Genomic DNA, 25979 nt, shown 5'->3' on the forward strand with positions numbered 1-25979 from the left:
AACATCAAAAACTCTTTTTGATTAAAAGAAGGCGATTGTACATCTATAATCCAAGGGTCCACCCAGATTTTCAGAATGTCATCATTTTTTAATGCTATTTATTCTACTATTACATCCACAAGTTTGGATTCAAGATATTGCAAAGAAAGGGCCAAGTTAAAAACATGTAGCAGGCTTAGCAAAACATCTTTGTTCTCTCGAACATTACAAGTAAATATGGGATCAACATACAAATTTCTATCATCTGTGCACAAAATCATATCATATGCCATAGACCCCAAAAGTAAACCTTGATATCGAAGCGACAAACTACGTGCCTTTGAATGCAGTAACCTGTCCCGCCTTGTCAATAGTGAACCAACCAGCCTTTTTGAAGTTGAGGAGTGAAGATCTTACCTCCACCAAGCTTTTCTCAAAGAGATGCAAGAACGGATGAGAAAATCTAAGAACAAAATCAACCACAACTCCTTGCAAAATAACAAAAACAGGCTCTCCGTCTTAGGGATATAACATTAGGAGAAACTTGGACTCAATTTTGGGCCCTATAAGAAACGCTAACTCAGCATAGAGAGAGGTAATTATGAAAAATGCAAAAGGTTTTTTTTGGAATTCTATTTCTCATAGTACATACGTAAAAGTTTCCTCAATCACTTAAATGTATGCTCGTGCCGGATGCATCTGTGGGCTTTAAAAATGCTATATCTTAATCCTAGGGCCTCATGAGGTCAGAACCAAGCGAATAGAGGTCCCAGAGACCCCTCAAGGGTCTCTATTTGCTTGGTTCTGATTTCTTCATAGTCTTAAATAGTACCTATAAATCACTATCAAGTAGGATCTGTTCGACTTTAAATTGTGAGTACTTCATAAAAAGGTGATTGATACTTGTGCGAGATGCACAAGTACAAGTACTTCACTTTATAGGATAGCAACAACGGGTCATAAAAAGGTGTTCGGCGCTTGTGCAAGCTGTCATTATCAAGCGCCTTACTTTTTTGATGATAGTGACAATTTCACCAAAATGGTTTTCATGAACATATTCGAAGAGAAAAAAGGTTTTTTCTACGTAACGTTATCCTTCTTCCTATTGGCTAAGGAGAATTCTCTCACTAGAGCTAAAAGGCCCCAAAATGAGTCCATTTATTTCCTAATGTTTAGTAGGCAACATGGGCTGCTTAGTGATTGTAGATTGTCTTCCACAAGAGTAGCAAAATGGGTTGCTAGCTTGCCGACTTTCATTCAAACCTTTGCACATACCACATAAAAACTCGACATCCAAGCTATTCACACTAACAATCTCCAACATTGCAAACACCTATGAGTTCAACAATGACCATGAAGTGAACATAAATACATTCTTGATTTAAATGCGCATACACAACAATTACCTTCTTCCCAAAGCCTAAGTTCGAGATTTGTTTAAGTAAGTATTCTTGGAAGACACCAGCCAAAGAGGAATAAAGCGTACACAAGATAGTAGCATCAACAACATTAAGCGTGTTCAACAAGTGCTTGAAGACGTTGATGTTACGAGCAACACAAGAGTAGTATCCGCTTTCTTTCACTTGATTCACCATAAGCTGACAGTCAAGCCGCCACGTTGGGACAAAAAGAAGTTGCCATCAACATACAAACATGACGAAAGATACAAGCGTGTTGCATAAAATCTTTATCAACTCACACTAGCTTGGTTGCTTGTTGACGGTCCATCTGCCACAGTCAAACAAAAACTAGGAGTGCCATCGCTTCTAACTGCATTCTCTATTTTGACAACGATAAATGCAACTGTTGAAACAAATTCAGCAGCACTTGCACTTTGAGAGAGCAAGTCCTTGATTTTTTGATGAGGATAAAGGTGGAGACAGCAATCAAAAGGCTTGGCTTTGACAACCAATGTGGTGGCATCCGCATACAAATCCCACAAGCAAGTTCCACCGTCCTTCGCAACAACAACCCTTTTTACACCTGCACCCTCAACTCGCACAAAACCATGAACAGCAAAGGCCTCAATAAACTCTGAAAGGTAGATCTCAGTCACAACAAAGGTTACTATATGGCGAGATTCCTTGTCAAGAAGATCAGTGTGTAGATAAATATCTACCAAAGTTAGACTTTGGAATTTTGTAAGTGCCATACTTACATAAAACTTTCCCTTCTAGAGCAAACCTAAAATTTGCAGTCTCGAACAATTTAGAAATTGCCAAATTTCTTAAAGCAAGGGTTATGGCCAACTGTCAGTTGAAAGATTCAGCATTAGGCTCTTCTTTCCCTTCCTCTATGTTCTTAATCAAAGAAGATGAGAATGAGGAATCTGCCAAGCACCTAGAAGCTTTACCTAAAAAAAGCATTAGATAAGTCAAGACTTAAGTCTAATCAAGATAAACAAGCTGCAAATTTTTTCATAATGATGTTTAAGCGTGCGAAGCACTATGTTCTTGAGCAATAAGGAGGGAGGTGCGGTGGGACATGGACCTTTGGTGACGTGGCGATCTCCTTGTATGAGGTGGACTAGCCAACTAGGATTGGAAGAGTAGAACCAAGCCATGGTTGGTTGACAAGTGTCAAAATATCTAGGTTTGGGATTTACCAACCTAAGGAGGCACACCTCAAGTGAATGCTGCAAGTGAAAAAAATTAAAACAATGAAAACATGTCTTTCCCTTACTCAAATTGACTCATTTTTTTTTTTCTATGAGGACCTTACACTAAGAGTTATGATGACTTATATGAAAATCAAAATGAGTGGCAATGTACATTATTTATTAGATTTACAAAAAAACCATATCAAGGTTCTCTAAGCAGTCTTTGTTAATTTCCAAGGTAGTAATGGCCCTTGAATGCAATATCTATACTGTTGTAAAAGGGGGAGGGATTCCCCTCCGCCTCCACACATGGCATCAACACGATGATCCAGCCTATGTGCCCTGTACATCCGACGAGACAGGACTGAGTGCACGTGAGAGAGGGAGAGAGATAGAGAGAGGCTTGCGAAGCCCGCCAGCCACACTAGTAAACCTAGTGAAGATAAAGGAATATCTTACCAACTCTAGGTCCTTTTACCATAAGCACATCCTTTTTGCATTTTTTTAAAAGGACCAAAATGCTTGATGCTAGCACTCTAGATGTGAAAGATATGAAGATGGCTCAAAAGCTCTCATAGTACAACCACTTTCCTGTATGTTCTAAGGCAATGCAAAGGGTATAGACTCCAATAGTTGCTGATGGTGGGCCTCTTTGCAAAACAAATGAATAGAATCATCGTTATGACTGGTTCTAACACCACATTATCCTAAAAGGATTGCTAGACAAAGATGGACCACTTTTCGGCCTATTCATGGGAAGAAAAGGCCAAAGAGTGCAATGGTTTACCTTCTCGTTTGGTGAAGGGAGAGTTGACATTCAGCTTTGAATGTTGTAGTTGCATTTTTGGATGGTCTACAATTTTTAACCAAAAAGATAAGGAGGGCATAGAGGGCCAATGGACATTTGTGCTCTCTCTCTCTCTCTCTCTCTCTCTCTCTCTCTCTCTCTCTCTCTCTCTCTCTCTCTCTCTCTCTCTCTCACACACACACACACACACACACACACACACACACAGCTTCCTACCTTTTGAGTAAGACCTCTTCGCCCCTCTTAGAATGGTCCTCATACCTATCTTTCACATCTTGCCTGCTTGGAGGCTTTTTATTGTGGCTCCTCCATGGGTAAATTTCCCAATTTTTTCTCCCTCCAAGTGCACAATTGTGAGTGTATGTATTGAACTCTCCAAAAAAATGTACAAAGCAACCTCAAGATTGTGTCGAGCCTTGAGGGAACTTGTAATACATCAATAAACTACTTGGCCTCAATAAGAGGAAATCATCTACCCATAATTTGGATAGTTTAGCTAGGTCAGTATTGTGTTGATGGCTCTATACCACTCATCCAAGTCCTTCCTTTTATCAATAGAAGCAATCAATTTCTTGCTTTGTTGTAAGATCTCCGTGAAGCTAGCTATTGAGAGAACATTCTCAAACACTCGATAGCTTTCTAAATTAGCTTAAAATAACAAAACCTAACAATTTGTGTGCAGATAAGTAGTGCTTGGTTTTTCATCACCCTCTGTTATAACAATAAGTCGTTCTTGAAGAACCCTATTTTCTAGGTCTTTTGAACCCATTGCAGATCTTCCCTGCCAGGCTATCTATTGTCGGGCACTCCTTGAGCAACTGAAGGAGGTCCTCACTATAAGCCATTTTGCATTCTCAACATCTATCAAAGCCAATACCTCTAGCTAGAATCTTTACTCTTGTTGGTAAATCCCCCCATAATACCTTCCACATAAAGATCTTCATCACCAGTAGCCATTGTGGATTCCATATGTTATTGGCTACTACCACCTAGCTTGCCTCCGACCATTGCTTTCCCCATTGTTTGTTGTTAAGGTGGGAGAACCAATTAGTTGAGATCATTAGAGTTGGTAGACCTCCTTGGTTTGCGGTTGGGGGGTCACTACATTAAAAAATGTCTATCACATGGGTTCAATATTAAAGATTATTTTTATACCCTCAAATTTTCACATACAAAATGGTGTAAAAAATGATCTTGAAAAAATATTTACACATTGAATAGGAAAAGGGTCCCTTTTATTGGTAAAAAATTCATGGCTAAGGAGTTTTATAAATAGTCCTTGAACGCACGCGATATATGTGTTTTACATACAGTGACCCCCCTCCCCCCCCACCTCCCCCCGGTTTGCAGTTTCAAGAAGTGGCTTTGGGCCATCGCCAGGCTTTCTACTCGAACTTAGACTCGCTCACAGGCATACAGTAGTTGTCAAGTCCTTCGACAGCTCTGTTGACAAGCAGTATTTCAGTCCCATTGAGGTGGAACTAGGTAGCTAGTAGTTGGTCTATTCCCTTCCAGATCCTGCTCTTGCTATCCCAAAACTGGGCCAGATGTGTGAACCCTTTGTTGTTGATTTTTCTGGTAATTCCTCTCCAAAAAGGGTCCAAAGGGATACTAATTTCTTTAGAGAGCCATGGGACCCAGTGGATTAAGGATTTCTAAAAATACTCAGTTAACTCTCCCCACTCCAACATCTCTAATGCTCTAGCGCACTTCCATACTAGCTCACCCATTGTTCCTCCAAGTCATAGGGTGGTCCACTGTCTCGTAAATGACAAGCAGTTTGTCGAACACCTGTAGCTCTTTCCACTCGTCTCCTTGAGAGACAAGTTTTTCCTTGTCAATCATGTCCTTTATCATAATAGGCCATGCTTGGTCTTTCTTAGTGATTGACATCATTTGGCACACTCGGCCTCTACATGGATAACAGGGTTGAGAATCCCAATGCCACCTTGCTCCACTGTTCTCCCAATAGACTCCCATTTGGCCCACTGCCATGGCATTGAGACTTTGGTGTTATTTTTCCATAAGAATCTTTTCACTGATCTTAAGAAATCCTTCCCGTTGCACTTGACTAACTTGAGGAGTGGACCTGTGAAGGCTATGTATGGGAGCATAAATGAACTAGTGACGTACTTTTCCCGTGCTCAGGAATGGAAGAAGCACATACTCCCACCTTCACATCTTGCTCCTTATCTTATTCATGAACCACTGGAATCTTTGCTTGTGTGTTACGTCAATCCCAAGCGGAGCATCCAAGTGATGGAAGATCTTTCCTTTTGACATTATCTCTCCGGTCCACATAGATAAAATCAAAGGAGTCATTTTCTGACACTGAAATCAATCTTGATTTTTCAATATTGCATTTCGAACCGGAGGCTATGGCGAAAGGTTTTGCATAATTTGTAGAGCCTTTCCAACTATCTTGGGGGTGGGAGGAGGGGAAGAAGAGAAGAGAATCATCCGCAAAGAGCTTCGCTAGGAGCTAGTCATTGTTGCCCCTAAATCTCCCCTCTCACAACATTGTCTTCAAGCATGGTAACCAAAGGATGGGAGTCGATAAAAAATAGCAATGGGGCTAAAATGCAGTCTTGGGGGCTTCACCATTCAGTACCCCTATATAACGTGCGTTCATGGGGTATTGAAAAAACCCCTTTTTTAACATGTTCGAATGAATAAAATGACCCCTTATTTTAGGCAATTTTTCTAAAATTGAATATAAGCACCCCTAATTTTAATGTATCTTCGTTAAATTGCCCAAATTTTTTGCATTTTAAAACCCCTCCTTTTGAACTCACGTTATACATTAACATGATTACATAGTTCACCCCCCGAGCATGCAGTCTTGCTTGATTGATCTTTTGACTTCAAAAGACCCACAATTCTATTATTAAACAAGATCTCAGAATGGCTGCCAACATCGATGGTGAGAACTAATTGACACAGCCGCGGCCCAAAGCCCAGAAATTTTATGACATCTTCTATGATCCAGTCATAGGCTTTTTCCACATCCAGCTGAAGCAAGATACACTCTTGCTTGGTGAAGGATGTGTATTCTATGCCGACCATTGTTGCCAAGATGTTATCATATATTGATCTTCCTTTGATAAAATTGTGTTAATGGGGAGTAAATATTGCTTTGTCTAGAATGGGAGAAAGCCTAAGGGCTACTATTTTGGCAATAATTTTATAATCCACTGACATTAGGTTATGGGCCACCAATGCATTCCTCCTTAGTAAAAGCCTTCTCAAGCAGGTTGGCTTTTGACTGTGATATCTGAAACAATTTGCCCTAGCTACATCCACTTCAAGAGAGCGGTATGATATGGTATAAGCGATCTAGCATCACTTTAGCCATTTCATATTGGTCCTTCATGTTTGGATTGTGGATTTTCTTACACCTCACACCCATAGAAAAACTTAGAAGGCATGTGGAGCATGTGTATGCCTTTATGAAGGCAAGAGGTGTGTGTAAGGAAGAAACTTGTATTTGTGTGTAGCATGTGGATAAGCAACCTTTTGTAATCTCTTTTGCGTGCAATATAATCAACCTATTTTGCATCTACACTATTGTGCAATAGTCTCTCTCTCTCTCTCTCTCTCTCTCTCTCTCTATATATATATATATATATATATATATATATATATATATATATATAACTAACCTTTTCAAGCATGTCATTATCATGAATGGTACACTAATCCACCATCCTTAACTCTACAAGTGGTATCATTGAGCATGGTTTAGATTAGCATTTCCTAATCTATTGAGATCCTCAATATTCTCCCTATGCTAAATTGCATCGGCTCTCTCCCTTTTAGCCATCACAATTGCTAATCATAACTCCCCATACATTGCATAATTATATTAGCCCTTAACACTAGGTTGGTAACGGGACACTTTTATGTCCTGTTAAGTGACCATTTTCCTTGAATTATGTCAAGAGTTTCAAAATGGATTTTGGGGTGCTATCTATCTAAAAAGTTGTCTCATGAGCTGAAAAAAACTCGACATTTTTTTGGAATATCAATTCCATCTTTAACCTTGTCCTTGCACAACATTTCACAACCTAAACTGTGTGAAAAAACGGGTCCTGTTTTTTGTTTTTTTCAACTTTTTGCAACTATACCACTCTAGAATTCATGTTTGTGAGGTCTATAATGCTAGAGAACTATCTTTAGTAGTCCTCAACATGTCATGATGCTTCTAGGGAGAAATAAATGTTAAAGTTGTAAGTTATGACCAAATTACAAAAATTATCAAATCCTGTTTTTTAGCCAATTTTAGCTCTTTTATGATTTTTTTTGGTGGCCTTCATGATATCCAAATGCAGTTTTGATTTTCTATGTCGCATATTGTAACATAAAGCTAATATTCCTTGAGTTTTGGGGCACCTAATACCCTATTTTGCATAGTAGACAACGATGATTGATTTTTTCAATTATAGAAGAAAACGAAACATTCTAGTATATCAAGTATAGCTTTTTCAATATTGCTAGTTTCTTGTGACAACTACATTCATTTTGTAGGTAGTAACCATATCTAGTCATAAGGATCAAATTTGGCTAGATATTGAATAGTTTCTATGGGATTCTACAACTCATAATGTTGAACCCAGTTTTTTCATGTTTACTGTATTTAGCACTTCATCTTTGTCCCCAAGATTCCCCTTGGTAAGAGATGTATTATTCTTTTGACATGCTCCATGGCTCCTTATGAACCTAAAGGACAATAGGGAACTAAGAAAACATGCATATATTATTTGTATTGAGCGTGGCTATAGAAACTTTGATGATAGGTTTGCAGAATGGTAAAAATTCTACTTTTTTGTACCTATTTCTTTTGGCAAAACAAAAAATAGTAAGTGAGAAGCAATCATATGTTCAGATCACCAACCCATTGAAGTTAACTAGGGAGTTTATCTCAAGTCCTACAAAAATCCCTAATTTTATTTTTATGCAACAAAACGTAAGAAATGACTGTTTTAATGAAAATGTACTGGTCCATCAACTTTGGAGGCTTGGTGTGACCAAAAGATGAGAAATTTTACAAGTTTATTATTTTTTCCATGTGTAGTAGGCCTTGAACTATAACCTCATGAAAAGATTTTACATAATGAGTGGATCTACTATGGTTTTGGAGGTTTTTTTCAAAACCCTGAAAGGACACTTTTATGCCCTGTTAGGTTACCAACCTAGTGTTAATTATCTCTTTAATTTTTGTATGTATATGTGTGTACTGTTTTTGTGGGAACCATTTTCTAAAGTGGAAAGAGGAAAGGTTTGTTGAGATTCATTCAAGAAAGTCAAAGAAACGAATGACACCCTCTTAACTACACCCTTTCCAAGTGTCAAGATTCGGAGACCTCATTGTCACCACCAAGAGGCCCAACAGTTCAACGTTATTGCTGCACCCATTCAAGCCCTCCATGATAACTCATCAAGCCTTGTGTAGCCCACCTACAAGCTTGAGGTGCAGCTTCGGGGGGTTCACCATTCAGTACCCCTATATAACGTGCGTTCATGGAGTATTTAAAAAATTCATCTTTTAACATGTTCGAATGAATAAAATGATCCCTTATTTTGGAATTTTTTTTCAAAATTGAATATAAAGATCTTTTATTTTAATGTATCTTTGTTAAATTGCCCAAATTTTTTACATTTTAAAACCGCTCATTTTGAACTCACGTTATACATTAACATGATTACATAGTGCACCCCTCGATGGTGCACCTGTGATATTCATAGCCACATGGCTACACTCCAACATGCTCTTAGCTCCACTCACTCTCAAATTTCACTTGCAAGTTGTCAGAGAGCATTGTCAATACCAAGCCTTGTCTCTTGTGCAGGCCCATCTTCCCCTCATAGCGCACCCTTGAGCCTCTTCAACAAGCTCGAGCTGCCAGCCACCGAATGCATGCTGGAGTTTCGTCCTCTCTATGCATTGCACTTCCCACAACATATTCCAAAACTTGTCGGCGGCCTCGTCGTCCGCAGTCTGTGCTACTTTAGGTTTTCGTTAAATTTCGGCCTGCTAGCCCTCGTGGCAAAGCAACTGAAGCCGGTTGCCGGTTGTTTTCAACCGGCTGGCAAGGTTTGACCAAAAGGTCAACACGGACTGCACACGGCCTGGTCGAACACAGGACCTCTAGCCCAAGATGAGAGGCCCTCACCGCTACGCTAGGTGCGTGCGCTTGTGATGTCAATGACGCCTGCACCTTATATTTTAAAAGCTTGTGGTGCCCCCCAAAAAGCGCCGTTACCAGTTGTGCAGGTCAGCTTTACCTACACGCGTGCAAGCTAGCCGAAATTTATCCATAGCCGCTACTTTATTCGGCACCACCCTCGCTATCAACAAAAATGTCTCTTCCCAACCTGGGCCTGACTCCGGCCCGCTTTATTGCCAATCGATAGAGCCCTATTGACGCCATCAACAGTTTCCTATCGCTGCCCTGCTGCTGTCGCTCAGTTGCCTTCTTCACCAACGAGCCTCCTGGTCTTCGCCTGGTTCTCCCTGCTTCCTCGTCATTCCAGCCCATCCCCATCCCATCGCAGGCCCACCTGCCATCTTCTCTCAGTACTTCAAGGGCCTGTGTGCTTCCTTCTTGTTGTAGCTGCTCGCTCGCAAATCACCCGTTGATCCTGCTTCCAAGCCTCGTCACCACACCGGCTCCCACCGACGCCAGGTCCAGCTAGTCACCAACCCTTTTTTTTTCTAAAAACCACAAGGGGCCCACAAGAATTTGTTCCCACAGCCACTCAAACCTCCAAGGTCGCAAGGGGCCCTTTCCACACACTCGGTCTCAAATTTCTTTTAAAACATCTACCTCTTGCTAGGCGGTCTCGCCACATCAAGGAAGCACACTTTTAAAAAGTTTCCCATTACTCTCGACTGGCACACATCAAGGCTTTCCCACCCAAAATAAAAAAATAAAAAATAGGAGACCCCAAGCTTCAAGTTTTACTGTGCTTTGTGAAGAGGTGCTTCACAGTAGTGGAGAGTGACTTCACACTTGCTAGAAATGCTTATAATTTCCTTGAGAAATCGGTGTAACTCACACGAGAAATACAGTGCCTAAATATTTTGGGTATGACCAAACTATGTGCATAATGCCTTCATGTGCACCTTTGACACCTTTGAAATGTAAGATATGCCTATCATAAAGGTATCAAACCCACATATCAAGCCACAACAATTTATGAGTAATCAACCAACATCAAGGAACGTCGAACATCAACAACAAGGGCACAACATCGACAAAAATCAACCGACATGGCAAAGACAACAATTGTGGTTTTGTGCGGGGGAGAAAATCCTCCAACCAAAAAAAAAAAAACCTTGTGTATATTTGGAATGCTCAGTCTACGTATCCTCATGCCCTCATTTGTGTTCAAGGGGAAGATTTGTGTGATCTAACCTTGTGTTTGTGGGATCTTGTGTTCCATACCTTACATTGTTTTAGGGAAGGTTTGTGTGCCTACACCCTCTGTGTCAAGGGGAGGCAAAGATGTGTACCTACCTCCTAGTGTGTTTTGAGAGAGTATGTTCTTTGTGAATGCTACATTACAAAACCCACAAGGGGAGGGTTGTTGGGGTTATGCATTTTGTCGCACCTCACACCCATAGAAAAGCGCCCTAGTCTAGAATTCAGGTGGTGCATGTGTGTGCCTTTATGAAGGCAAGAGGTGTATGTAAGCAAGAAATGTGTGTGTGTGTGTGTGTGTGTGTGTGTGTGTGTGTGTGTGTAGCATGTGTAGCAGGCAAGGTGCATGTGACAAGCTAGCATATAGAACAGCCTTTTGTAATCCCTTTTCTATGCAATATAATGAACCTATTTTTGCATCTACACTATTGTGCAATAGTCTCTCTCTCAAACCCTACACTAACATCTTCAAGTACGACATTACGATGAATGGCACACTAATCCACCTCCTTAACTCTACACTTCACTTCGTTCCTCCCCATCAATGAGACTGGATCAAACCTCGACCTCTCGACTTTTAAGACTTTAAAGAAGTGCGCTTGAATCGCCGCCTCCAATTGCAGGTAGGTTTCCGTGGATAATAACATGCCTTCCTAACTTCTACGAGGAGTTGTTCATCCAGGTCACTTTTCACTTCTAGCCACCTTTTGTACTTCGCTTCCAAGGATGTCCCTTTGCATTTTTTGGTGGTAAGCTCTACTTCATCTTCCAGCTGCTTCAGGCGCTCCTCCTAGGACTTCTTCAATCTAGGGCCTACGGTTTTGACCACTTTGAATGCTCCTGGCCAATGAATCCCAAGATTTTGGGTTTTCCAAATTGACATCTTTACATAGCTTGCTCGTAGCTTTTTTGGCCATTCTTATGAAAAGAGGGTCTTTGAACAGGTGCACTCCTGTAGCAATGAGCTTCTTAGAACTTTAGGGTGTTGTCCTTCTCCTTTGGCTTTTCTAAGCTTGATGCAAAGTGGCAAGTGATCTGACAAAGACTATGAGGTTACCATTATCATATCATGTCGTAATGCTCAAGATATTTGCCTAGCCTTTGCAAAGTGGCAACCTCAATTTCAATTGGAGACATAATTGGCTTTGACATAGCTCTTTTATGGCTCATCTTTGGCACATTATAATGTGCAAGACCAATGACTTGTTAACTTCAAATCGAAGTTTTGAGTTGCATGCAGTAACATCGTAATCGATGCTTCATGTTTCAGTTCAACATGATAGCCAATCAAAAAACACTTCAATTTGGCTCCAATCAATATCCTCAATGTCACCCAACCAAATCAAGAGGTAACACACTGATGAGCAAATTATCTCACAAGCCAAATTAAGAAGACTTTCATGATTGTAGAGCCTTATAAATTATAGACTTTTCAAGACACCCAATTCTATAGATTGCACACTTTATAATTGTCTCACAAGCCACATCAAGAGAACTCCTCTATTTCAGAGCTCTAGCAACTGTGTGCTCCACAAGACAGGTAGAGCTTTCAAGTCGTGCACGATCACTAACTCAATGCCTTCAAAACCAGAGTTTTCTATTGCTTGCTTGTTACAAGGTAATCTTTGTGTTGTGTTTAATTCAATGCGACAACCAATCATATAGTACCTAGGACCGACCACAATTGATATCCACAGAGTCCAGATCATTTCTAGTTAGCCTGTCAATTGGTTCCCAAGCCACATGCAGAGAACTTCCCTATTTAAGAGCCCTAGCAATTGTACACTGTACAAGACAACAGACTAACAATCAAATTGCCACAAATAATATTTGCTTGACTCTGATAGAGAATTGAATGAGCCTAAGTTTACAAAGAACTGCTTGGATGTTATGGACTCCTACACTACACTATACTGTGTATTTGAACTTCACCAACCAATCCTCAAACAATAAGAGCATTCCAAAAATCGAGTCTCTCATGGGCATGTGGATATTGAAAAGAACAAACTTACCTTTGTATTATGGCTTCAGACGCCATGCTTCTCTTCCTCATGTCTTCTCCAGCTGAACATGCTTCTGCAACAAGGTAGAGTCTAATGTTCTTGCTCATTCTTGCGTAAAGCATTGACATTCATTCAATGGACAAGTTTACGATGACAGTCTATTAATCTTCCCCTTGTAGTAGACATTGCCACTGTACTATTAGTTCCTGATGATGCATCAAAGTTGGGCAGAAAGGCATGAAATTTGAGCATTGATTTTTTTGTTTTTTGAAGAGTCAATATCTCAAGGTCGTATGAAATTTTGTTACTGCTTCTTGATAATGTATTTCAGGGTCTTGTCTCACGTAGATAGTTGGGTCTTTGTTTTTTGTGATCAAATTTCAACACCAATCACTAAGGAATTTCTACATGCAAACGAGATCTCATGAATAATATTTTTGGTGGATATTCTTTTTGCATCATTACATCTTGACAATTGCATACGTACCAAGCATTGTGCGTAACTGACCACCCTTGATTCCTCTTTGCCATATTCAAGAAGCCGGAAGAAAGTTTTCGACGTCAGCCGCATGCAGGCTCCCTAGCATTACACATAGCAGCAAATTCGACCTCCACAATTGTGACTGGTGATTAGCAATCGGCCACTCCATCATTCCTCCTCGTCCCGCTTTGCAAGCTGCTGCACGCCATGGGCGCTTTTGTGAAGCTTTCTTTTCACACACCTAGGCCATAGGCTTTAAGTTTTTGGGCCTTCAGTTTGATCAAGCGACCTTTCCCCTGCAGGGTTCCCCCCCAAGCGAGATTGAGCAAGGCAAGCCCCTCGGGCTTTGTACTGCACACCAGCTTCGCAGTCGGAGTCCGAAAATTTCCAATAACCAGTCAAACTCAGTCCTGCGAGATTACTCGTACAACTAAGTTACAGACCCCTGTCTAAACAACATCAAAGTGGACATCTGACTGCTTTTCTAAAGCCCTAGCGTGTTGCATTATTGATGGATAATTTTAACATGATCAATCTTGATTGTATAACAGTGATTTAAAATCACTCCCAAAGAGATTGCAAGAGCCATGCTTAAGACCCTGTGAGGAAACCTGAAAGAAACCTCACTCTTTTCATCACAATTTTCTTATGTACAGAAACAAACAGAAACTTGTGGAGTCTATTTACACAACTGACAAACGCTCAGATACTCTAGCTCTCAAATTTCTTCTGCAGAGTTTGTAACTCTCGTCGCAACTTCTGAACCTCCGATGACATATTGGCTTGTTTCAACTCTTGGCGCAGCTTCCCTGCTTCGCTCTCTAGAGACTTAATTTTGGCGTCCTGCTGGCGGACGGTCAATGATAGGTTCCCCAAATCCACAGCTTCTGACCTTTGGCTGATGGATAGGGCCTGCAAAATCAATCAATCAATCACTCTCTCTCTCTCTCTCTCTCTCTCTCTCTCTCTCTCTCTCTCTCTCTCTAAAAAAAAAAAAAGCCCAAGGTGTTGGAGCGTCCCTTACCGAAACCGTCAAAGCAGTGAAAGAAGCCCATGAAGCAACACCGAGAAGATCAACACCAAGATACAAGCAGTTTTACAAGAATGCAAACTACAAGAATTCCTTGGCCTTAAGGTCAGGATTGGAGGACTTCACGCACCTTGGTGCACAAGTGAGGACACTCTCGAAGAGGCAATCGCCAAACTCAGTGACATTCTTCAACCTGTCAACATCGAGCCTGAAACCATTTCCTGGATCAATGACACACACAAGCATGTGCCACCCGAGCATTGTATTCTCACCTTCAAGGACAAAGAAGAACAGAAAAATCTACTACGCCAATCCCGTCTCCTCAAGGGAACAACGTTTTGGATCACCGAAGAATTAACCACAAACCAACTCAAAGCCAAAGCAAGTGAGCTCAAGAAGGTACATGAAGCCCGCAAACAAGGTAAATGGGCAGTTTACCCAGGTGGTAAAGCCATCATCCAAGAATTTCAAAACCCTAAATTAGCTCTCTCCACAGCTGACCCTCCCTAGGTTTTTGTTTTCCCCATTTCCCTTTCTTTCTACCCTTCCAATGGACCCTCAGTCCTTAACTGATATGTATCGTCATCGTCATCTTCTACTTAGTCAGAACCGTTGTAATGTTTGTTTCTGGTCCCATGGTACATATCTAACCTCCGTGGACGATAATACAATCTCGTCTCTCTCTCTCTCTCTCTCTCTCTCTCTCTCTCTCTCTCTCTCTCTCTCTCTCTCTCTCTGTGTGTGTGTGTGTGTGTGTGTGTGTGTGTGTGCAGGAAAAAGGGGCTCAGTTCTTATACTTAAAATCCCCTCACAATGGCCAATTGGTACTGATTCTGAGGGCAAGTACAAAACAGTTCACAAAGAATGCCCGAAGGCGACATCTGAAAAACTGTACACAGCTAGCCGCCATAAGGGCAAAACTGTTAACTGAAAAGCCAAGGATAAAACGCCTCCTAAAGAGAGAAAAATGCCCCCTGGCAAGCTAAGTGGAGAGAGGATCACAGCAGCCTCTGAAAGATGGGCACTCCCATCAAAAGCTCACTTAGCAACTGCATACCAAGGACCAAGGCTACCCAAACACCACCAACGGTGATGTGGATTAAGGAATAGCTCCCATGGTAGTAGCTCGATGTCAAGCAAGGCCCGCCAATTGGTGCCATTTAAAAGCAAGGGCTATGGGAAAACAGATGAGAGATGATGAAGATGATAGAGAAGAAGTGATTGGCATCATCAAAATCCATCAATGAGACCAATAAGGATGTCCCACAGAATGGCCCACAAAGCTGGAGCAGTCAAGGACATGTCAACCAGGGTAGAAGACAATCCACTTGCTGAAGGTGGCTCTTGTAATCCAAAACTCGGGAGGGAAACTTCGAGCTCCACCATAAGACCACCATCAGCATGAAACAGGGGAAGAGCAGGAACCCGAACACACCACAACATCTCAAAACAAAACCAACAGCCGATACATGAAAAACGAAAACACCAAAAAGATACCAAGCAGATATGCTTCACACACACTGAAAACACCAAAAACATACCAGGCAGATATGCTTCACACACACTCACATACAACCTCACACACACACACACACACACACACAAAAGCAAGCCTGAAAGGTATGAAAAGCAACAACCATCCAGCTTCATAAACCACACCCAAAGCACAACCACCCCCCGTAGCAAGGAAGAACAAGCACACACAAAAACAAACAAACAAAAACCGCAGAAACAAAACCAAAGGAAAGCAACAGAGCTCTACATCATACAAGACCACTGAATGCAAGCAAGTCGCAAGCTGATTTGTTGAAGGAGACGGCGGGCAGTTGCATCGATAACAACTAAAGCAGGAGCAGCCAGCAAACACACTGTATGGAGAGACGATGGAGAGAGAATAGTTGCACCACAAGAAAAGACAAACTGGCTGCTCAAACTAAGGTGGCTGTGGGCAGGGCTACTCCTCAAAGCTGCCAAAGGCGCCAAACGAAGGCGAGACAGTGGCAGCGGCAACAGAGATTTGCACGGCAGACCATAACGAGTGAATCAGGAGATGGAGCAGGTGGTGGGGCCATCGACCAGGGCAGCCTGAACTAAAAGCAGCTGAAGAGGGCGCTGACTGCGCGGCAAACCTGCCCTGGAGGAGCCAGCTGAAGTATCCCCCTGACTACAAAAGATTGTGAACTAACTCATTCCACGTGCCAGTAAGTGTATCCCCGGAAGTGGAAGGCTGACCACCAATAACATGGTAGCAGCTAGCCTTCCAAATCATCCACAAGGTGACTGCAACTACAATAACGAAAATCAGCTCGCGGGGGGGAGACTCAAAAGTATGTATAGTATCTCTCAACATATCCAGTGTGCCTCGTTGGTAGCCAAGATCTGTCAACAGGAAAATGGGACCCTCTCCTTCCGCCTCAAAAGTAAGGTGAGAACCTGTCAATTGTAACATCCAGTAAACCAAACCCCAAGAAACAAAACTTGTGCAAACACCCACACTGCATAGCAGGGCACAAACTGCACACTAAACCATACGTGCATGGGGCAAACTAAAGGCAGTGGCTAATAGTCTCATCTACATGTAAGGTGCACCATGAACAAGTCTGATCATAGCCAACATTGCCCGCCCATGTCCCCATTGGCAAACCAGCATGAACCATCAACAACATGAAGTGGCGCAGACAGTAGCTTATCCACAAATCTTAGAGGAAGGACCGAAATCGGTACATGAAGGTATGAGATAGGCCAACATCCAGCCAAGCTCCAATCGTGAGGAAGAGGCCCCACATTGAAATCTGTACATGAAGGCATGAGATGGGCCAGCATCCAGCATCCAGCCAAAAATCCAAGCTCTGCTGCGCAAAAAAAATATTTCAATCAATGTAGCAGTGATCAGTGAGTGCTCAAGGGAGAGCCTTCCTTCCTTAGTGCAATGATCAAAACAAGAGTGGACACTGTGAGAGAATAGTGCATGAGAGTGCTAGAGAGAGAGAGAGAGAGAAGAGACGACACCATATGGGGTCCCAAACCCCCCTCCAAGGGCCCCCCTCTCTATTGCTAGAGAGGTATTTGCTTTAGATTGCACAAGTTTGGTACAATGGTTCTAAATGCTGTGGTACTTGATGACGACGACGACGACGACGACCGCTGAAATCTGCGACGATGCCGAGGACTGCTGAAATCTGAATGCTAGGCATGCTGATGAGATCGGGGTCGTGCGGCGAAGCTAATGGGCTGATCTATCGCCGACAATATCGAGGGTAGCTGAAAACTGAGAACGGTGATCTTGTCGCAGGGAAATGGCTGGCCACGGCGAGACGAGGCTGATCTAGGACAGTACTACGGCAGTACGCCGATGGAGAGCAAAATGCTGCTGCTCCAGAACGCTGATGGTGGCTGAAAAAACGTTGGAGAGTCTTGTACTGCGGGGCACTGCTTGCTCTGAGCTCCTCTGGTACTCTCTGTGTCTTCTGCTCTCTACTAGCGCCCCCTGGCTTCCTTATATAGCTGCAAAATGATGGGTCGAGCAGCCCTTATTCAGCCTCACGATTCTGGAATGCCATAAGTCACTTTATTAATAAACTGGCTATAAGAGGTGGTTCATATGCAATTTGGGAAAATAAGTTCTTGCGGTGGAAAGTGCTCATGCTTGGTACTGGGTACTGATGCTAATGACATGGGTTGTGCAATCAAAGGGTATGCAGCTACTCTAAGTGTCTGGACATGCACGTCCGGCGTACAGGCTCACAAAGGTGCCAGAACACTTCCTAGGCTACCTAAACCCTAGAGGTAGGTACAGCTTGTCCACATGCACATAAGGTTAGATGTGCACGTGACATCAGGAGTATTCCTTGCCAATCTTAAATTCTTTGCACTAGGCTTTGGATAGATCGTGCCTGACTAGCAGTGTTCTCATTAATTGGACCAAGTCGCATGGGATTGCCATTGGGATGCAAGATGCATGTAATAAGTAGCGAAAGTGATTTATGTAGGATCGGTGCTCAGTGCGTTCTCAAGTTCCATTTACTTCTCAAGGGCGTTCCTATTACTTCATGAGAGAGATGTGCAATAGTCTAGAGAGAAGAGAGAATGATACTATGAGTGAAGGTTCTGTGAGGGATAGAGAGAGAAGAAGACTAGCACCGGATGGGGTCCAAAACCACCCTCTCTATCGCTATAGAGGTATTTGCTTTAGATACAATGGTCCTTGATGTTGAGCTACTGATGGGATCTTGCAGTAGATGCTTGGATCTACGAGGCCAAGGGTTGAAAACTGAAAATGCTAAGGATGTTGACTTGAATCTGCGATGGTACGGTGAGGCTGAAATTTGGAATTCTTGATGCTATGGGTTGAGATCTACAAAAACGCTAGGCTGCTCTTGTCCCTGCAGCGATGGTGAAAAGCATTGATAGCTGAGTCTGATTGCAAAAACACCATGGCTTCTGATGGCTAGAAATGTCAGGGGACTGAGGTATTGCAGGTACTGAACTTATCCTGCAAATGGTGGTCAAGGGCTGCTTATATAGTCCTTGAAAGCTAGGTCGAGGAGTAGCAAGGCCAAAAGGCACCCCACGACTTTGTAATTGCTGGCTAATTGTCACTTAATAATAAGTTTAAAACCTATTGATAAGAGGGTCTTCATATATAGATACTACCAAGACCTAGTACTAATATTGCTATATGGGAACACTCCCTGGTGCCTACACCTAGCAAACATTGGTTGTGCTCATGTGCAATCAAAGGGTATACAACTTCGCTAAAGTGCCTGGAAATGCACGTCTTACGTACAGGCTCACAAGGGTGCGCACCCTCCTAAGTTGTCTTAAACCCTAGAAGTAGGAGTTAGCTCGTCCAACCACCCTCAAAGACCCATATGCTCTGTTGCCAGAGCAAGTACTTGCTTTATTTCTTGCATAATGCTGATACAATGATGCTGAAATGCTGAGATGCTAATGGGTACTTGATGCTACTGATGCTGGATATTGATGAGGTACTGATGGATACTGGCTAGGGATGTTGAGGGGTACTGCGGTAGGTGCTTAGTACTACGGGGTACTTTGGCATTTGGTATTGTGGGTATTGTTGGTACAGCTGGTGTTGGGTACTGTTGGTATTGCTAGGTATTGAAGACACAGAGGTCCTGATGATCCCTACACTGAGCTAGGCAGGTCACAGTAGCAACCAACTGTGTCCTGAACGCATCCTTGTCTAGTTGCCCAATCATAAACCCTTGACCTTGTGGAGCATTTACATCAACAAAAGGAGCAGACAGGGGTGGCTATAAACTCTCGCAAACCTCTAACACTAGAGAAGGAACAACTTGTCTGTCCTGTGAAAAGGAACCCTCTTTGCTGGTGTCATTCACTCTGTTAGCCATAGTGTAATTCCAAGTTCATGTGCTTTGTTCCTTGCTGAAAACGATGAAACCGGCCCGTGGACTCGCTAGAGGGCAGTAGATGTCACAAGACGGGCACCACGTGCAGAACATACTTTTAGCACTTCAATAACAACTGAACTGAAAGAGAAAGAGAGAGAGAGAGAGAGAGAGAGAGAGAGAGAGAGAGAGAGAGAGCACACGTGACACGGAGTAGCGGAATTCCACCCCAAAGAGTATTAGCCCCAAACCTTGGCGCCCCTTTCTATATTACTTGAACTCGTTACAATGCCGGTACTCACGCTCTGCACCTTCACCTAGAAGTATGTCAGAGAATGAGCCCTCTGGCCCTTTGGCCCTGAAAAGTGATCACATGAAAAACATTAAACTCAAAAGCATCCGGTCTTCAAAGCACTAGCACCCAAAAGCTGCCAATACGTTTTGCGAAAATCCGCACACTGCCACGTCATCATGTCAGTGCGAATTGCGGAAATCCGTACAATTGCCACGTCATCATGTCAACGCGAATTGCGGAAATCCATACAACTGCCACGTCATCATCCTCTCCGCGTGTGTGTGTGTGTAGGGGCTTGCTTTATTTTAATGCCTTTGTGTCACTTGGGCCCCATCGAACAAGGTCCCATAAGTTAGTGGGAACTTATTCCGCTTCTTCTTCTTCTGTTGCTTCTGCTTCTTAGGGTTTAGGCCTCTGAGCAAGGATCTACAGGTTGGCTCCGTTCTTCAGTGGCTTGACACGTCAGCAATTTGTGACATCCCCCCTTCTTGAAAGAAAGTGATTGTCCACGATTACAGCATATCTGCAAAAAAACTCAAGTTAGCTCAAAATTTTCCAAAGGTCATTCTGAGAGACATTTGGAGGGACAATCATTTTTCTCATTCCAAATTGGAGCTCTTGATTTCCTGGGTCGTTGACTTCCCAGAAGAATCTCATCCAATAAAGAGTCTCATTCCAGATTGGAGCTCTTGATATCCTGGGTCGTTGGTTTCCCAGAAGTATCTCATCTAATAAGGAATATTCAATGGTTGGCACATCACAATGCAACACAAATGCTTATATATGCATGTTACAAGACATAGAAACATAAAGCCGCCGATGAACACCTCCCCCACAAATAACCATCCAGGTCTGGGCCATGAGCTATTCAACGACTCCCTCATCACTCCTCCCGCAAAACCTAAAAAGGTCCAGGCCGGGAGATATAGAGGCCTTTTACAACCAAATGCCCCCCAAACTGCAGCGTGTGTCGTTTGGTTCAAGTATACAACCAAACGCCCCCCAGACATCCCGTCTGCGTCGTTCCGAGGTTCGGACATTACCAAAAGAGCATTTCTCACTACTCCATCCAGCAGTAAAATCACCAATCAGTGAAACCGGTATTAAAAACAGAGTGAAACAGTTCAAATTGGCACCAAGGCATGTTTAAAACAGATACCATCCATTTCATACAAATTTCAAACAATATTTACAGAGTTCAAAAGTATCTAACTACAAAACAAGTAAAAAATTCATTCAGGTTTTTGTTCGGACAACCGAACTTTGAGGACAATTGGCTTGTCCTTTTGCATGAGGGTAATAGTTTCGTTCCGAATGTGGAGAGTCGCATCATTCTTGCCCAACAAAACATCACAATTGCCCAAGTTGGTAATGTGGAAATCGACTTTTTCATGATAATCTTGGATAGTCACTGGAAGAGCACCAATGAGCGGTACCACTTTTTGAGTTTGCCCCATGGCTAGCTCAGCTTCAATTTCTCCACCCTCTGTATCATAATCAAAGTCCATCTATTTCAAGAATTCTGGATGGATGAAGTTCTTTGCAGCTACTACGGGGTCAAAGAAAATAAGGGCTTTCAAGCCGTTGACTTTGTCATATGCTCGATACAATTTGTCACAAACTGCTGACGTGTCAAAGCCCTGAAGAATGGAGCCAACTTGCAAATCCTAGCCGAGGGGCCTAAAATCCTAAGAAGAACAAGTACCAAAAGAAGAAGTCCTACCAACTTATGGGGCCCCGTCCGATGGGGCCCCAGTGACATAAATGAAGTAAAATAAAGCAAGACCACACACACGCGCACGCGCAAAAACTGATGACGTGGCAATTGTACCGACGCTCCGCGTTTTGCGTTGACTGCTGACGTGACAGTTGTACGGAATTCCGCACAACGCCCTGGCAGCTTTTTGGCATTGCTTTTGGACCATAAGCTTTTGAGTTTTGAAGGCTTTTCACTGTAACTCCTTTTCAAGCCAAGGGCCTTTAAATATGAGGTTAGAGCTCATTCTCTAGAATGCTTCTTGGAGAAGGTGCAGAGTCTGGAGTACCGGCTTGTACTCTGTTGATGCAATATAAAGAAATACCGAAAGGGGCGCCAAGGTTTGGAGCCAATACTCTCTGGGGTGGAATTATGCCACTCCGTGTCGCGTGTTGTCTCTCTTTCAGTTCAGTGTTATTGAAGTGCTAAAAGTCTGATCAGTCTTTTCTTTTCTATTGGCACGTGGTGTCCGTCTTGTGACACAATTCATTTGTACTTTCAAGACGTATGCCATAGATATCGCATCCTAGTCCAATAACGAGTCTAGCTCTCTTACTTGGAGGTGGCATTGGGGTTCTCTCGACCGTCGGTGCGAGCGTCGTCTCCGCTGGTCTATCAGTGTGACGATGCTTTGGATGCTTTCAAACAGGGCATAATCATTCTAGTTGTCCCGAGCCTTCTTGTAGTAAGGTGTCTCGTTGTTGAGGTGTCAAACGAAGCCTTTGCGGTTGACTTTCACAAGACTCTCGGAATTTGTTCGTTGTTGCCGAGAGTTGTGGTTAGTGGCTGGAGGTTCTTTTGTGGTAAACTCTAGCTTTCCCTTCATCAGTTTGTAGCCGACCGCGGCATGGTCCATAAGCTCTTGCATGCTGGAGACTTGCTTGGAGAGAGAATATTCCTGCAATGGTGATGGTAGTCCAATGGTGTATCGCTCACATTGGACCTCCAAGGGAACGAACCTAGGCAGGTACACGTCAAGAAACCTTTGGTTATAGTCGTCCATGGATTCGGTGGCAAGCATTTTCAAGTTGCCCCACTCTACCAAAATCCAGACTTCAAAGAGAGAAGTCATAAAACTGCGTACAAAGACTGTCTTGAAAGCTTGCCAGGTCCTTGGAGCATGCGGTTGTGTCATGATTGAACTCCACCGCTACATGAATCCCGCTGCTCGAGAAATCTTGGATTCTTTTGTATAGTTTCCCAAGGCATAAATGTTGTCGAATTGTTGTAGGAATTGCAATGCTTTCTTCCGATCTTTCACCCCGGAAAAAGTGAAAATTTTGACTCTCATGCCACCATCCTTGAAATCTTTCGGCCCCACGTGAAATCTCTTCGAGTTCACTTGTATCTGTAGGGGATGAGCGCACACAACTATACATACAGATGGAAAGCCCTTGAGCTGGGCATTACATTTCTATATTCAAAGCGGGAGAGAGGTGCACGAGAGCAGAATCATCGTGCTACATAGAACAGGGGAGAAGTCAAGCTTTCCATTAAAGCTGTGATCACTTGCACCCACTACTCACACACATGGTAGTCTCACCATGCAAAAGAGGCAGCCGAAACCGATCTCTCTCAAACTAGGCGCGCCCAGCTGATGTGGCCTTGCAAGTTCACCTAGTGCCGCCATGTGTCTAGTTTGCCTCTTTTGAGTTGATTTCCTAGTACCTACCAATTTGTAAAGGTCACGTGGGACCTAGATGACTTTAAACTAAGCCTAGCCAACATTTTATTGCTCCAATTTCAATGCCAACTTGCCCGACCAACTCATGGTGACCTGGCCTTTACTATTGCGGGTGAAACTCTCGGTCGTCGGCCGTTTGAGACTTTTAAAAAAAGGGTCCTAGAAATTAAATTAAAATCGAGGGAAAGAAACCAACAAGTAAGGTTAGTGATTGTCATAGCCTCATGACAGTACTGAACTCCATGCACACCATAATATGGTCTCGGATGAAGTTCCTTCTAGATGATGTCCTCCATGGTGACTTTTGAGAGAGACGCTCTTCTTGGTGATGTGGAAATGTCCAAAACACAAGGATGGTGATGATACATCTACTCGCAAACAATGGACTGCCTCTTAGATCAACGATACCCATGTTGGTTACCGGCAAGCAATAACCTTTGCTGCCCCAACTCAGATGGTGTGAGCCAAACTACAAACCGGATGGATGCTCGTAGAGCGAATGGCAGGATATGCAAACATCGATGCCCACAAAGGTTACCAGCAAACCTATGCTGCCCCTACACAGGAAGATTGGCAAGAGCAACACCGAATGGGAGATGAAGATGAATATGTCCTTTGGAATGCCCACGAACCATGGCAAGTCCTTTGTATGATGCCTCATGAAACTGCCAAGTAACTCCTCAGAGAGGCTCCTCTTGGGGCTTCGACTAGATTGCCGTATAATGAAAGCTCTAGATGAATCCTCGTCTCTACAATGGATGTGGCTGCAAATGTAGGCTCACGATGCCTGCAAACTCCCGTGGTGGTTGCCTCGGATTGGAGGCCTTTGGCTCCGGATTGATGGCTATCGATTGCTAAGAAGATGCAGATGGTGTGGAGCTGATGTGCTACCAAAGATGTGTACAGATCAATGACAATGCAATGCCTCTTCTGGAATGATAAAATTCTCCAAGCAGATGGGAGAGATGGTTGTTCAAACAATGCCAAAACTCCAAAGCTAACAGGCTGATCTAGATCGCGCCTTCCTTTGTCGTCGTAGGCCGCTAACATATCCTGATACTCGCAATCAACATCTTTATGTTGCTAATGCATGTCTTCAATGATGCGATATGTCATGTCAAAGAAGTTATGACTGCACATATCGATGCTTCTTTATGTCGAGGTGGTCGAGCGTGCACACCAAGTCAACTACCCTCTCGCAGGTGCACCACAATTGTAACCCCCCATACGGTCAAGGTGCATGGTCCTACCGGCAGTGGCAGGTCCTCCAATTCCATGAGTGAGAAGTGTTAAGACTTACACCACTGTTGCTTCACACGTCTAGGGCATGCATGTACGGCTAGTGTGCCTCCGGGCTGGCCACCCTTTACATATGCATTTAGACTACACTATCCAGCCGCTCACTTCTCGGCCAACCCCCCACCTTGTCCGGGCGCCCTCATATTTATTTTATTTCTCGTTGGGTAGTGGGGGAATTTTCCAAGCTTTGCCCTACCTCCCCTTGGGCACCTATTTATGGGGCCAGGGGGTACCCACTTCCATCATCTGGTTCATTGTGTATTGGGTCTTCTGCTCATGGTAGTCATGGGGGGCTAATCGCCCCCTCTTCCTACACATAGCGTTTTGGTGTGTACTCTCTCTCTCTCTCTCTCTCTCTCTCTCTCTCTCTCTCTCTCTCTCTCTCTCTCTCTCTCTCTCTCTCTCTCTCACATGCGCTCACATGGTATCAGTCGCCAGTACACATGGTAGCAGCAGCTTCAGGCTCTCCATGGGACCAGTGCTTCACCACCAGCATGAGGTTTTCCTCCCAAGGGATCAGACCTGCCAGCGTTTTGCAAAAGCCAGTCAAGCGATGGAACTTGGAGAGTTTTCATCGCAGAGGACCTTCTCCACCTGCAGTTTTTTGCTCCCAAATCTGGCGATCACTTCCTGGCTGCCAGCGCTACACTTCTGGGACATTTCCGTCGCTGGAAAACCCTCTACTCCACCTGCGTTTTCAGCCAGATCTTCATTTTTGGACAGCCAGATCTGCGTTTTCAGGACAGCAGGGCAGCGTTTTTACAACAAAGGAGGAGCGCTAGCCATACCCGTTCGGATCTTTCCTTTCTTCCCGGTTTTGCATCCGGTGCATTGCCGGAGAAATCCTCTTCATCTGCTACAGTTTTCAGCCATAAACACCTGCTGTTTTCTCTGTTTTCAGCCCACCTCGAGTTGTGCCAGGGATTCACCATCCTTCCTACACCCTCTGCACCGCTCCGGACTCTGCCGGAAGTGTACGATCATGCTGAAAATCGCTGGACAGCAGCGTTTTCATCACCTCACAGTTGCGTTTTTGGGTGGACAGCAGCCACATGGCATGTGTTTTTCACAGAGGATGGAGTTACCTCCTTCCAGGACACCATCCGGTAGTGGTCCGTGCAGTCTCCAGTGATTGCTGCAGTACACGGTATCTTCGACATCGGCTTGATCATTTACGAGCGTACAATCCTTGCGAGATCCATTCATCCCAGCCATCATTTGACGGTTGCGCACTCCTGAGGGGGTGGTG

The 25979-nt window shown here is 43.4% G+C and overlaps 1 protein-coding gene across 1 annotated transcript in view; it reads right to left on the minus strand.

Annotated features, from left to right (window-relative positions):
- Positions 1 to 13808: 13808 nt before the first annotated feature.
- Positions 13809 to 25979, minus strand: part of LOC147461448 (uncharacterized) — a 57851-nt gene continuing 45680 nt past the window's right edge. The window contains exon 2 of the mRNA XM_086509007.1: positions 13809 to 14206. Within this exon, the coding sequence (XP_086365133.1) occupies positions 14006 to 14206 (201 nt within the window). The 3' untranslated portion in view covers positions 13809 to 14005. The remainder of the gene's footprint in view (positions 14207 to 25979) is intronic.

Source organism: Adiantum capillus-veneris, chromosome 3 (genome assembly GCF_014529385.1).
Source record: "Adiantum capillus-veneris isolate H3 chromosome 3, ASM1452938v2, whole genome shotgun sequence".
NCBI classification, from domain to species: domain Eukaryota; kingdom Viridiplantae; phylum Streptophyta; class Polypodiopsida; order Polypodiales; family Pteridaceae; genus Adiantum; species Adiantum capillus-veneris.